This window comes from Oncorhynchus keta, chromosome 14 (genome assembly GCF_023373465.1).
Source record: "Oncorhynchus keta strain PuntledgeMale-10-30-2019 chromosome 14, Oket_V2, whole genome shotgun sequence".
NCBI lineage: Eukaryota > Metazoa > Chordata > Actinopteri > Salmoniformes > Salmonidae > Oncorhynchus > Oncorhynchus keta.
This window is the reverse complement of record NC_068434.1, coordinates 66,645,953-66,660,952: the sequence shown is the minus strand read 5'-3', so window position 1 is coordinate 66,660,952 and position 15,000 is coordinate 66,645,953. Positions and strand designations below refer to the sequence as shown.

At 45.6% G+C, this 15,000-nt stretch overlaps 1 protein-coding gene across 16 annotated transcripts in view; it reads right to left on the bottom strand.

Annotated features, from left to right (window-relative positions):
* Window positions 1–15,000, bottom strand: part of LOC118393820 (CUGBP Elav-like family member 4) — a 182,218-nt gene that overhangs the window by 10,420 nt on the left and 156,798 nt on the right. For 12 of the 16 annotated variants that reach the window (XM_052462174.1, XM_052462180.1, XM_052462175.1 and 9 more), the window contains exons 10-12: window positions 14,752–14,832; window positions 13,225–13,368; window positions 8,318–8,467 (exon numbers count right to left, since the gene is read on the bottom strand). In XM_052462174.1, coding sequence (XP_052318134.1) covers window positions 8,340–8,467; window positions 13,225–13,368; window positions 14,752–14,832 — 353 coding nt within the window. In that variant the 3' untranslated portion in view covers window positions 8,318–8,339. Of the gene's footprint in view, window positions 1–6,525; window positions 6,617–8,317; window positions 8,468–13,224; window positions 13,369–14,751; window positions 14,833–15,000 lie in introns of all 16 variants that reach the window. The other 4 variants (XM_052462176.1, XM_052462182.1, XM_052462188.1 and 1 more) reach the window with 2 other exon arrangements.

Here is a 15,000-nt window from a genome sequence, read left to right as displayed (position 1 = left end):
GAGAGACCTGAGTTACAGAGGAGACAGGGGAATCCAGAGAGACACAGCCACAGGGGAGACAGGGGAACCCAGAGAGACACAGCCACAGGGGAGACAGGCGAACCCAGAGAGACCTGAGTTACAGAGGAGACAGGGGAACTCAGAGAGACACAGCCACAGGGGAGACAGGGGAACCCAGAGAGACCTGAGTTACAGAGGGAGACAGGTGAACCCAGAGAGACACAGCCACAGGGGAGACAGGGGAACCCAGAGAGACCTGAGTTAAAGAGGAGACAGGGGGAACGCAGAGAGACACAGCCACAGGAGAGACAGGTGAACCCAGAGAGACACAGCCACAGGGGAGACAGGGGAACCCAGAGAGACCTGATCCACAGGGGAGACAGGTGAACCCAGAGAGACCTGATCCACAGGGGAGACAGTGGAACCCAGAGAGACCTGACCCACAGGAGAGACAGGCGAACCCAGAGAGACCTGATCCACAGGAGAGACAGGGGAACCCAGAGAGACACAGCCACAGGAGAGACAGGCGAACCCAGAGAGACCTGATCCACAGGGGAGACAGGGGAACCCAGAGAGACCTGATCCACAGGGGAGACAGGGGGAACCCAGAGAGACCTGACCCACAAGGGAGACAGGCGAACCCAGAGAGACCTGATCCACAAGGGAGACAGGCGAACCCAGAGAGACCTGATCCACAGGGGAGACAGGGGGAACCCAGAGAGACCTGACCCACAAGGGAGACAGGCGAACCCAGAGAGACCTGACCCACAAGGGAGACAGGCGAACCCAGAGAGACCTGATCCACAGGGGAGACAGGGGGAACCCAGAGAGACCTGACCCACAAGGGAGACAGGCGAACCCAGAGAGACCTGACAGAGAGACCTGATCCACAGGGGAGACAGGGGAACCCAGAGAGACCTGATCCACAGGGGAGACAGGGGGAACCCAGAGAGACCTGACCCACAAGGGAGACAGGCGAACCCAGAGAGACCTGATCCACAAGGGAGACAGGCGAACCCAGAGACACAGTGCCGAGCTGGCTGGTTGTCCTGACCGACTGCACTTAGTTAAGTCAGAGATCTGTATATAATGACAAGATGCTCATGTCTCTGCCCTAACAACGGGAGTTGTTGTCCCAAAGGCAGGAAGGCAGGTGACAAGCTTCGGTCCAAAATAAGCCCATAGAAACGCATGGTGCTTATTTTGACAGATTTTGGAGAGAGTAAAAATATCGAGACAATAGTAACAATAGTAACTCATGCATGGAATGCTCCAGTAATGCACCAGTAATCTATTCAGTGGTAAAAGAGTTACAAACACATTGAGTTAATTGTTGGTCATGATAATACTGAAAAGACCAGACTAAAACAACACAAGCAGAGGAGGCACCATTCATGGTATTAGTTTCTTTGATGTGTTTTGATGGTGTTTGTGTGTGAATGTGGGTGGAGTCAGGCTGGGGTGTGTGGGGCTACACCACTGCCTGCAGCTCTCCAGTCACAACGTAATTGGTTAGCCCCCTCATAAATATATACATGGGAAGTTATCCTCATGTTAGGAAAACAAAACAATCACACCAAGTACTCCAAGTGCAGATGAAATGCAGGGAGGAGTGGAGGAGAGTCAACATTTTCCTGTGCTTCTCTACAGTTTGTGGATGGATATATGGATGGAGGATATTTAATTGGCTGCACAAACACAGGGTCATCTTGTCTATCACTCAACTAAAGCTGGGGATTGCTAAAAAAGAAGAAGGTTATTTTAGCAAATCATCTGTCTTGTGACAACAAAAGTTGGCATCAGCTCTCTTGCGTTAAGAAACATTGGTACAAATTATAAATAATTGCATAAACACTGTTGGTATACACAGTGCCTTCAGAAAGTATTCATACCCCTTGACTTATTCCATATTTTGTTGTGTTACAGTCTGAATTCAACATTTATAGATTTTTTTTCTTCACTTTGTCATTATGGGTGCATCTACACACAATAACCCATAATGACAAAGTGAAAACATGTTTTTAGAAATACCTCATTTACAAACAGAAGGTATTCACAACCCTGAATCAATACACATTAGCATCACCTTTGGTAGTGATTACAGCTGAGTCTTTCTGGGTTAGTCTCTTTGAGCTTTGCACACCTGGATTGTGCAATATTTGCACATTATTATTTTGACAATTATTCAAACTCTGTCAAGTTGGTTGTTAATCATTGCTAGACAGCCATTTTCAAGTAATTCCATTGATTTTAAACCCGATTTAAGTCAAAATTGTAACTTGTCCATTGTAACTAGTCCACAACTCCAGCGTATATTTGGCCTTGTGTTTTAAGTTATTGACCTGCTGAAAGGTGAACCAGGGTTTGCTCTTGGATTTTGCCTTTGTTTAGCTCTATTCCGTTTCTTTTTATCCAAAACCAAAAAACTCCCTGACCATGCTAATGACAAGCATGCCCATAACATGATGCAGCCACCACTATGCTTGAAAATATGAAGAGTGGTACTCTGTGATGTGTTGTGTTGGATTTGCCCCAAACATAACGCTTTGCATTCAGGACATAAAGTTAATTTCTTTGCCACATTTTTTTGCAGTTCTACTTTAGTGCCTTATTGCAAACAGGATACATGTTTGTAATATTGTTATTCTGTACAGGCTTCCTTCTTTTCACTCACTTATTTACGGTGCATTTAGAAAGTATTCAGACCCCTTGACTTTTTTCCACATTTTGTTATGTTACAGCCTTATTCTAAAATGGATTACATCGTTTTTTTCCCCTTATCAATCTACACACAATACCCCATAATAACAAATCAAAACAGATTTGTATTTTTATTTTAGCAAATATATTTAAAGAAATAGCCAAATTAAATATCACATTTACATAAGTATTCAGATCCTTTACTCAGTTCTTTGTTGAAGCACCTTTGGCAACGATTACAGTCTTGAGTGTTCTTGGGTATGTATTTGGGGAGTTTCTCCCATTCTTCTCTGCAGGTCCTCTCAAGCCCTGTCAGCTTGGATGGGGAGCATTGCTGCACAGCTATTTTCAGGTCTCTCCAAAGAGGTTTGATCGGGTTCAAGTCTGGGCTCTGGTTGGGCCATTCAAGGACATTCAGAGACTTGTACTGAAGCCACTCCTCCGTTATCTTGGCTGTGTGCTTAGTGTCGTTGTCATGTTGGAAGGTGAACCTTCGCCACAGTCTAAGGTCCTGAGTGCTCTGGAGCAGGTTTTCATCAAGGATATCGCTGTACTATGCTCCGGTCATCTTTCCCTCGATCCTGACTAGTCTCCCAGTCCCTGCCACTGAAAAACATCACCACAGCATGGTGTTGCCACCACCATGCTTCACTGTAGGGATGGTGCCAGGTTTCCTCCAGAGGTGACGCTTGGCATTCAGGCCAAAGAGTTCAATCTTGGTTTCATCAGACCAGAGAAACGTGTTTCTCATGGTCTGATAGTCTTTAGATTCCTTTTGGCAAACTCCAAGCAGGCTGTTATGTATGTGCCTTTTACTGAGGAGTGGCTTCCGTCTGGCCACTCTACCATAAAGGTCTGATTGGTTGAGTGCTACAGAGATGGTTGTCCTTCTGGAAGGTTCTCCCATCTCCTCAGAGAAACTCTGGAGCTCTGTCAGAGTGTCCATCTGCTTCTTGGTCACCTCCCTGATCAAGGCCCTTCTCTCCCGATTGCTGTTTGGCCAGGCAGCCAGCTCTAGGAAGAGTCTTGGTGGTTCCAAAAATTTTCCATTTAAGAATGATGGAGGCCATTGTGTTCTTGGGGACCTTCAATGCTGCAGACATTTTTTGGTATACTTCCCAAGATCTGACACAATCCTGTCTCGGAGCTCTACAGACAATTTCTCCAACCTCATGGCTTGGTTTGTTCTGACATGCACTGTCTACTGTGGGACCTTATATAGACAGGTGTGTCCTTTTCCAAATCATGTCCAATCAATTGAATTTACCACAGGTGGACTTCAATGAAGTTTTAGAAACATCTAAAGGATGATCAGTGGAAACAGGATGCAGCTGAGCTCAATTTCGAGTCTCATAGCAAAGGGTCTGAATACTTATGCAATAAGATATTTCTGTTTTTATTTCTACAAAATTTGCAAAAGATTGTGAGAGCATCAGCTGTTCCGGATGACTGTGTGATCATGCTCTCCGCTACCGATGTGAGTAAGAACTTTAAACAGGTCAACATTCACAAGGCCGCAGGGCCAGACGGATTACCAGGATATGAATTCTGAGCATGCGCTGACCAACTGGCAAGTGTCTTCACTAACATTTTCAACCTCTCCCTGTCTGAGTCTGTAATACCAACATGTTTCAAGCAGACCACCATAGTCCCTGTGCCCAAGAACACAAAGGTAACCTGCCTAAATGACTACCGACCCCTGGCACTCACGTCTGCCCTAACAGATCCACAGATGATGCTATCTCTATAACACTCCACACTGCACTGCCCTTTCCCACCTGGACAGAAGGAACACCTATGTGAGAATGCTATTCATTGACTACAGCTCAGCATTCAACACCATAGTGCCCACAAAGCTCAACACTAAGCTAAGGACCCTGGGACTAAACACCTCCCTCTGCAACTGGATCCCGGACTTCCTGATGAGCCGCACCCAGATGGTAAGGTTAGGCAACAACACATCCGCCACGCTGATCCTCAACAGTGGGGCCCCTCCAGTACTCCCTGTTCACTCATGACTGCACGGCCAGGCACAACTCCAACACAATCATTAAGTTTGCTGATGAAACAGTGGTAGGCCTGATCACTGACAACGATGAGACAGCTTATAGGGAGGAGGTCAGAGATCTGACCATGTGGTGCAAGGACAACAACCTCTCCCTCAACGTGATCAAGACAAAGGAGATGATTGTGAGCTACAGGAAAAAGAGTACCGAGCACACCCCCATTCTCATCGACGGGGCTTTAGTGGAGCAGGTTGAGAGGTTCAAGTTCCTTGGCGTCCACATCAACAACAAACTAACATGGTCCAAGCACACCAAGACAGTCGTGATGAGGGCACGACAAAACCTATTCCCCCTCCGGAGACTGAAAAGATTTGGCATGGGTCCTGACATCCTCAAAAGATTTTACAGCTGCACCATCGAGAGCATCCTGACGGGTTGCATCACTGCCTGGTATGTCAACTGCTCAGCCTCCGACGGCAAGGCACTACAGATGGTAGCGCGTACGGCCCAGTACATCACCGGGGACAAGCTTCCTGCCATCCAGGACCTCTATACCAGGCAGTGTCAGAGGAAGGCCCTAAAAATCGTCAAAGACTCCAGCCACCCTAGTCATAGACTGTTCTCTCTGCTACCGCACGGAAAGCGGTACCTGAGTGCCAAGTCTAGGTCCAAGAGGCTTCTAAACAGCCTCTACCCCCAAGCCATAAGACTCCTGAACATCTAATCAAATGGCTACCCAGACTATTTGCACCCTCCACGCTGCTACTACTCTCTGTTATTATCTATGCATAGCCACTTTAACAACCCTACCTGCATGTACATAATTATCTCAATTACCTCGACACCGGTACCCCCGCGCATTGACACACTGACTCTTTAACGGTACCCCCTGTATATGGCCACGCTATTGTTATTCACTGCTGCTCTTTAATTATTTGTTTTTATTATCTCTTACTTTTTTCTAAATGTAACTTTTTTAGGTATTCTTAAAACTGCATCGTTGGTTACGGGCTTGTAAGTAAGCATTTCACTGTAAGGTTTTACACCTTTTACACCTGTTCTATTCGGCGCAAGTGACACATTTGATTTGATTTTCTCCTATCACATGAAACTCTGTAACTGTTTTAAAGTCACCATTGGCCTCATGGTGAAATACCTGATTGGTTTCCTTCCTCTCTGGCAGCTGACCTAGGAAGGACGCCTGTGTCTTTTATAGTGACTGGGTCAAAGTGTAATTAATAACTTCACCATGCTGAATGGGATATTCAATCTCTGCTTTTTTTATTTTGACCCATCTATCAATAGGTGTCCTGTCTCCTCTCAGTGACACAAAATCTCAATTTAATACATTTTAGATTCAGGCTGTAACACAACAAAATGCGGAAAAACTCTAAGAGGTGTGAATACTTTCTGAAGAAACTGTGTGTATATATATACACAGTTTCTTCATATATATATAGTATTCACACCCAGAGAGAGAGAGAGATACAGAATATCCATACACATTGACCATTGAAGTTCACGAGAACAAATTAAACACACAAGGTCACGTTACAACAGCAAATAAGGTCAAAAGTCACGTCATTGATAATGATCAACCAGTCAATCAGCATGTCAGATGTACCTAACAACAGCTAGCAGCAATCAAAAAGGCATCCATTTACTGTACTTCACAAGCTGCCAAAAGTATATTAAAAAGAGGGCGAAAAAAGAGATAGAGATATAAAATGGACTCGACGCCACGTCATGCAACGCACGCAGTCACAGTCCTGCAACATGACGTCATCCAGAATAAAATGACACCATGGGTTCAACTTACAGGTGTGGGAACTGGGAACGTGTCCCCGTGACTGGTGGCTACTGGTTGGCTACACAACGACCATGGAGAGGCCATCTCATGTTATGATTGGCTGGTTGGCAGGTTGGGTTGGGTGCAAAACAAAAGAAGAAGAGAAGTGGTGGAATTCCATTTTTTTTTCTCAAGTGGTAAATATGATGTAGACTTTACTTTCCCATTTATTCCAGCCTCTCTCTCTCTCTCAACGTCTCTGGCTGACAAACCAAATGAAGGGAGGTTATTACTGTCAAAATGAAAAAGTCAACAAATCAACAAATACAATTGGAAATATAGAGATAAAAATGGAACCTTCAAAAATAAATAATGGCCTTTATTTTTCTTTTTGAAGCAGTTCTGAGAGGCTTTTCAGTCAGAGAACATTTATAGGGTAAAAGACTAGAGTGCTGCACTGTACTCACAAAGATAAGACCAGGCCAAATGGCATATTTTACATCTCAAACTAACAGTCACACTCTAAATAATTGGATTTTGTCCATGCATTGTATGCTATGATGTTGGTATGTACATTGAGTACCTTTAGTCAATTATAAATTCTTTAAGACCCATAAATTGTCGGGCAGAATTACTGAGTTAGTAGAAGAGTGGAGAAGAATGGTCTTTTTAAATCATAAGTTTGAGGTTATTACGTTGGTAATACAAAAGTTTCAGTCAATCTATAAATATAATTTATAGATGATTTATCCTCTTATAAAGTATCTACACCTACATCTAAGGGCATATTTCTGGCTTCAAAATGCTGTATTACATTTTGTGTGCTTTTCAGTGAAATTGGTCTCACATTCAATTCATTTACCCCAAAACAAATCAAGTAACAACGTAAAATCTCACACAGGAAGAGCCTGGACTGGACCAGACAGGAGTACATGGGATGAACAGTGAACACTAAACACTTACAGACAATGTGTTGCTCTAACAATGAGAAGAATACACACATACTGAGCAGTTAGAACGGCAGGAGACCAACCCCAGGCAGACTTACCCCCATCCTCACACACACACACACACACACACACACACACACACACACACACACACACACACACACACACACACACACACACACACACACACACACACACACACACACACACACACACACACACACACACACACACACACACACACACACACACACACACACACACACACACACACACACACACACCACACACACACACACGGCTGTTGTTAGAGAGACACTGAGGATGTCATAATGACGAGCCTGTCCTCATCATTGTTCAGGACATTCTCCAATTGTCCCTCATCAATGTGTTACGTCAAGGTCATTTCTCCGCTCTTCTCCTCTCCTCAGGCAGTCTGCTCAGACAGCCTCCTTTCAATTAGTGCTACATGTCTTTACTCAAATGCTATCTGACAAGAAATGAAAGTAGCATTTATCATTTCCATTACACATTATACTGTATATGCCATTATTACAATCCCTTCACTTTGGTGAGGCCATTGTAAAACATACAAATAGGATTTACAAATTGTTCATGGAAATATACAATGGAAACACATGTACTGGTCTTTTGTTACAATGATGTGTAGTCTAACGTATACAACCAAAATAACATGTTTCAGGTATGCAGTAGCCCTCATCGTGCGATTGGAGTTTAGCTGGGGGGAGTCAGACATGTCAGCCCACTGCCCCTCCTACTCCCTCCTCATTGGCCAGCACCCTGAGGGGCTGTCTGCCATTCAACCCTGGCTCTGGGCATGAATGTGGGCATAGCATGGCGTCTGCTCTTACCTGGATGTGGACGGCAGAGGGGTCAGTAAGGTCGGTTGGCATCCTTTGGCCGCTTCAGCTGCACCTTCAGCCGCTTCATGCCTATCTGAAAACCATTCATGGCCTGGATAGCCGCCTGGGCACTGGACGGGTTATCGAAGCTCACAAAGCCTTGGACACAACGAAGGAGGGAGGGAGAGAGAGACAGAGTGAAGGATAGATGGGGAGAGGCGGAGAAAGACATAATGAAAAGGGGAAGAAAGAGAGAGACCCCTTTTTAGCTTCCAACAATGCAACAACAATGGGTCTTAATTTTCTCTATTCGGGAGGTAAATTGAAATTCACTGAAATAAAAACATGATTACACAAAATAACGAAATGGTTAATGATATAGATATCAAAAAGCTCCTAATTGAAGAGTGTTAGAAGTCAGAGGGTGTAATTTGAACAACAGAGTAGCAGATGAGATGAAAAGGAGGGTCACACTACGTGTGAGTTTTTGTTTTCTGTGTGTTTGAGAAACTGACAGAGAATATCTGTGTGTATGAGCGTTGGTCCATACAGATGTAGGATCTTAATTTGATCACCCTGTTTCAGGAGAACTGCAATGCAGGAATTGTAAAACTTGAATTGTATTTAAGATTTAAAAAGGCTTCTGAAGTTTGTAATTTCCACTTTGAAATTTCAGAAATGATATTCCCTTCCGAAAAATGTATCAACCCCTACAAAAATGTCCATTAGTTATAATCCACATAATAATTCACATTTCCTGTAGCTGCAGGATTATTTTCCTGCTGCAGCAAACTGGTTCAAATTAAGATCCTACATCTGTACGTCTCTAAGCATAGCAAGGTGGAAATGAAAGTGTATTTATGTGTTTGTGTGTGTGTGTGTAGAGTAGGAGCAGGTTTGGAGCATGGTGCCAGGTTCAGGGCGGGGCGTACTGGGTGTAGGTGTGGGAAGGTGGAGGGTGCCGTGAGTAGAGGTGTCTCTCTCCTGCCTGTGAGTAGAGGTGCATGCCTCTTCTCTCTTCTCCTCTGCCTATGAGTAAAGGTTTCAGCCTCTCCTCTCCCCTGCCTGTGAGTAAAGGTGTCGGTCTCTCCTCTCCCCTGCCTGTGAGTAAAGGTGTCAGTCTCTCCTCTCCTCTCCCCTGCCTGTGAGAAAAAGTGTCGGTCTCTCCTCTCTTCTCACCTGCCTGTGAGTAAAGGTCTCTCCTCTCCCCTGCCTGTGAGTAAAAGTGTCAGTCTCTCCTCTCCCCTGCCTGTGAGTAAAAGTGTCAGTCTCTCATCTCCCCTGCCTGTGAGTAAAGGTGCCAATCTTTCCTCTCCTCTCCCCTGCCTGTGACTAAAAGTGTCAGTCTCTCCTCTCCCCTGCCTGTGAGTAAAGGTGTCAGTCTCTCTTCTCCTCTCCCCTGCCTGTGAGTAAAGGTGTCAGTCTCTCCTCTCCTCTCCCCTGCCTGGGAGTAAAGGTGTCAGTCTCTCCTCTCCCATGCATGTGAGTAAAGGTGTCAGTCTCTCCTCTTCTCTCCCCTGCCTGTGAGTAAAGGTGTCAGTCTTTCTTCTCCTCTCCCCTGCCTGTGAGTAAAGGTGTCAGTCTCTCCTCTCTTCTCCCCTGCCTGTGAGTAAAGGTGCCAATCTCTCCTCTCCCCTGCCTGTGAGTAAAGGTGTCAGTCTCTCTTCTCCCCTGCCTGTGAGTAAAAGTGTCAGTCTCTCCTCTCCCCTGCCTGTGAGTAAAAGTGTCAGTCTCTCCTCTCCCCTGCCTGTGAGTAATGGTGTCAGTCTCTCTTCTCCCCTGCCTGTGAGTAAAAGTGTCAGTCTCTCCTCTCCCCTGCCTGTGAGTAAAGGTGTCAGTCTTTCCTCTCCTCTCCCCTGCCTGTGAGTAAAAGTGTCAGTCTCTTCTCTCCCCTGCCTGTGAGTAAAGGTGTCAGCCTCTCCTCTCCCCTGCCTGTGAGTAAAGGTTTCAGCCTCTCCTCTCCCCTGCCTGTAAATAGAGGTGCCAGCCCCTCCTCTCCCCTGCCTGTGAGTAAAGGTGTCAGCCTCTCCTCTCCCCTGCCTGTGAGTAAAGGTGTCAGCCTCTCTTCTCCCCTGCCTGTAAATAGAGGTACCAGCCTCTCCTCTCCCCTGCCTGTAAATAGAGGTGCCAGCCCCTCCTCTCCCCTGCCTGTAAATAGAGGTACCAGCCTCTCCTCTCCCCTGCCTGTGAGTAAAGGTGTCAGCCTCTCCTCTCCCCTGCCTGTGAATAGAGGTGCCAGCCTCTCCTATCCCCTGCCCTGCATGTACTCTGAGTTATCACCTGGGTGTTGGGGCGGAATGAGCCTGGAGCTTTCCACACTGGGACTCCTGCCTGCTCTTATCAGACACCTCTGTGATTGACGGCCTGAATTTTCCGCCTTCCAGCTGATTTGATCACGTTGCTATGGGTCCAGTTTAATTTTGAGGGAGAGGGCAGGCTTTTGTCAGGTGGGGAGAGATAAGGCTCCTGCTTTTACAAACCCTTTAAACAAACTGAGCAGGGAAGGGCCTGTCAGACAGCAGCGATCCCCCTCACATCCTGCTCTCATCAATCTCAACCTTGCGTTTACATCCCAACCCCAAAAGGTGATTGTCAGGAAGGGGGAAAGGGGGAAGAAGAAGATGGTGAATAAAGAGAGGACAAAGAAAAGAGCAGACTAGAAGCCTGGTAAATCCTGGCCCTCTTTACACCATGTAAATCAGTCAGCTGCCAGGTTTATTAGGATGTTTTACACAGCACTGTACGCTTCAAAAGGACGAGCAGCACTTGACTGGGACACATTCATTGCACAGCACAATGTAAAACACCCCAAACAGCCTTTATGAGAGGAGATTGAATACTGTCATGTATGAATCATCATTTCATGTTCCCTCGCAGCTCTTCATTCCTCTGTAAAATCATTGTCGGGTATTATGGACAAGGTTTTGATTTGCAGGTGAGAGTGGAGTACTGACAAAGGCCACAGCCTCACCATTCCACAGCTCTGCATGACTCCTGGTGCGGTGACTTAGTGTCTAAGCTGTAGGGATCTGCACAGCTAGATGCTGACGGACGTTGTGAAGGGGACTGCTCCCGCTTTAAGCCAACCACAACAATAGAGTGCTGCTTGCTGTTCTAAAAACAGAGGATCATCTATTTCAATGGTAAGTGTTAGTCTGCGAGTGTGTACGCAGTGCTTTCAGAGGACCTTCTAAAATCCATTTTTGCTCCACTAATACCACTTAGAGAGGTGAGTTTTGATCATCCTTAAATGTCAATATTGAGTAACTAAACATGGATGATTCAAATAACAGTGTATCCCAACAGACCCCAGACTAAGACCTTGAAACAGCCAGAAACTCAACTTCCCACTCTGAAGCCAGTCTTTTAAGATCTCACTGTGCTTTTACTCAACACTAGTCATTTGGGTCAGCTGGTCGTTCAGTGACGGATCCACCATCTTCTTCAGCTGCACATCTGATTTTCGGAAGCTGATAATTAACACCAACAGCTAACAATCACCAGAGAGGATGTCAATGTAAAAGCTCCATTGCCATGGAATCGGTCTTAATGTTAATGTGTTTGGAATGTTGTCTTTGGAACACTCTTTTTTACATTGACTATGTCACTTTTTAAACTGTGACTTTGCCTCATCTCAGTAAGTCAATGACTACCCTGGATTCCATAATGATGACATTGGCTCATTGCCTATTGTCAATCACTGAGAATCACAAGGCGTGTGCACACACACACACACACACACACACACACACACACACACACACACACACACACACACACACACACACACACACACACACACACACACACACACACACACACACACACACACACACACACACACACACACACACACACACACACACACACACACACGTCTGTGCACATGCATTGTGTGTATGCGTGTGTTGCATCCAATGTGCATCGGAAGAATTCATCTCCCATTTTGAACTGAAGAGGGATCAAATTGCTTCCCCTGTTGCTGCAGGAGAGTAATGATTTAGTTCACATAATGCATAGCATCTTCTGTCTAATTTGTTAATGTCTCTCACAAGAGCCCCGGGGCTCAAACTATAAAAAGGAAGGAGAAAAAATGAGAGGTTAAATGATTGTTTTTCAGCCAAGATCTTAATTAATAGCTGCATGGGAAAATAATGCTGAGATGTGTGAGGTCACAGCCTCTTTGTCCTTCCTCGTAGAGTAGTGATAGACATGCTTTTCTTATCCTAGACAGCCCATATAGGAGGCCAGTGGTCCGTTTCTGTAGTCCAGCTCCTCATCTCGTGGGTGCTGCTGTCTAGGGCTCAAACAGGTCTATTATTATCTCCTGAAGATCACACAGTCCACCTGCACATCCTCCACCACCACCCAGTCTCATCCCTACAGGCTGTGTGGGAGGAAGGTGTTGGATAGGAGCCTGGGAGTCTGGGTCTCTAGGGGCTATCTATGGAGGCTGGGGAACCGTAGTTTTATAGTATGTTTGTTGAAGGTGAAACGCTAATAGCCAGAAGAACTTATGGTGACTATATTCCACCTATACTGCATGTCTAGTTACATGGTAATAGGCATGTACTTGAACTTGGGGAGCTGTGGGCTTAAACTGGAGGTAGTTAGAAACAAATGCCCCTCCTCCACTCTCACCCACTCCCAGTGTCTCAAAACCATCTGCTGATGAGTTGAACTATAGAAGCGAAGCACACATCCCCCTCATCACCCTCTCCTCTCTGCTCACTCGCATGTAACGCCACTTTTAAAATGTTCATTGCAACTTGATTAGGACACAGGGAATAAAGGAAAATACAACTAAATGCAGAATCCAAAGTGGCACATGAGCAGATTGCCAAACATCACAGTCGACTTCTCATCCGATTCTTTTTTTTCTCAGCAGAGATGACGGCTTTGACACACTGACTCACCAAAACACTTGCTTTGATTGGTCGCCCGGTCCACAAAGACTTTGGCGGAGATGACGTTGCCGAAAGGCAGGAACATTTGCATTAATTCTGCGTCTCCAAACTCCTGGGGCAGATGGTAAATAAACAGGTTGCAGCCTTCCGGCCCTGGTGGGAAATAACAACAACAAACTATAGAGGTTACATGGGGAAATAGAAGGAGAGGACAGGCAGAGCATGCATGATGACATAAGCCCAGTGTCTGCCCCAATTACTAGCTGACAGTAGGACAGGACTGACTGGCTCCCAATCTCGCTTCAGTCTCCACACACACCCAGATGCCACATACTGTACATGGCCTTCTGATGAGGAGAGGAATAGACTGGAGGGAGGGAGAGAGAGAGAGAGAGAGAGAGAGAGAGAGAGAGAGAGAGAGAGAGAGAGAGAGAGAGAGAGAGAGAGAGAGAGAGAGAGAGAGAGAGAGAGAGAGAGAGAGAGAGAGAGAGAGAGAGAGAGAGAGAGAGAGAGAGACGTGGGCTGCTTGGTGGGCTGTGCTAGCGGCTGCATGGATTGTTCCCTGTCTCATTGCTCGGGGATGATAGCATGACGAGATGAGCCTGTGGCTGGTGAGAAGGCTGATAAGAGGCTGCTGCTGACTGACTCTCCCTGGCCCAGATAGAGGACACACACAGTATGATAGAGAGCTGTGGTTTTACAGTCTGAGCTTGTGGCTTTATTCTGCCTGTTTGTTAGTTTAGGTGTGTCTCATGAAATGGGGGCTGCTGCGTCTGCAGTCTCCTGGAGGCTGCAGACTGTGGTAGGCAGACTGGGAGACCAGCCAACAGCCAAGCCAGAGAGGGAAGGATTCAGATCTGAGTCAGAGACAGGCCAGTGGGGCTAACACACTGTCAGGAGGAGCAGCAACTCTTTGGCTTAAGTATACCAGTCACATAACCTTAATGCAAGCTTCCTTTAACTCAAGGATGGGGGCAGGTAGACCACAATACTTGGCAAAACACACTGCAATAAAATTATCCCCCTTATGCGATGTTAGAACACTTAGAGTCATTTCAGATTTTCCACGTTGACTAATAATCATATTCATAACCATCACATGCTGTACAATAACATAAATGAATAATTATATCTGACAAACAGTGTCAGGAAGAGTGATTTACAGTTACAGCATATCCTATGCTTTATTACATTTAATGCTGTGGTACTAACACTAAACTAGGAATGTTAATAAATGATTTTGCATGCAGCTAATTCATCTAATGAATATTTATAACCACTTAAACACATTGTAATGGACTGATTAACCAGTCGAACACTGCGAGTTTGAATTAGTCCAGTTTTTGAATAATGACAGAGTAACTTTTCCATCTTGCTGCCTGTTAATGTTAAACTCCTTTAAATGAAGCTCTCTTTTTCTCCCATTTTCCAGCCCAGTGTTTCCTCTCCCTGGCTAATTCAACGCAGCCGTACATTAGAATATAACATGGTAATTATCACCTTTTTCCTTGGGTGGGCGCGCCCGCTAGCTCTTACCTTCTCTCTGTTGCTGGGGGATGATGGTGGGTTGCTGGGGGAACGCTTGACTGATTGGTGCGTATGCGGCAGGGTAGGCTGCTGTTGCAAAGAGAAGGAGAAGAGCCAGAGTGGGATGTCACATCTCCATTTGCGACGACTTAAATCATGATTCTATTGTTCACGTCCTTCAGACACTGAAAAAATAAATTGCATTATGACTTGGAGCCCGGGCTAATTTTCATTGTGGATCACTACACAAAGGGAATG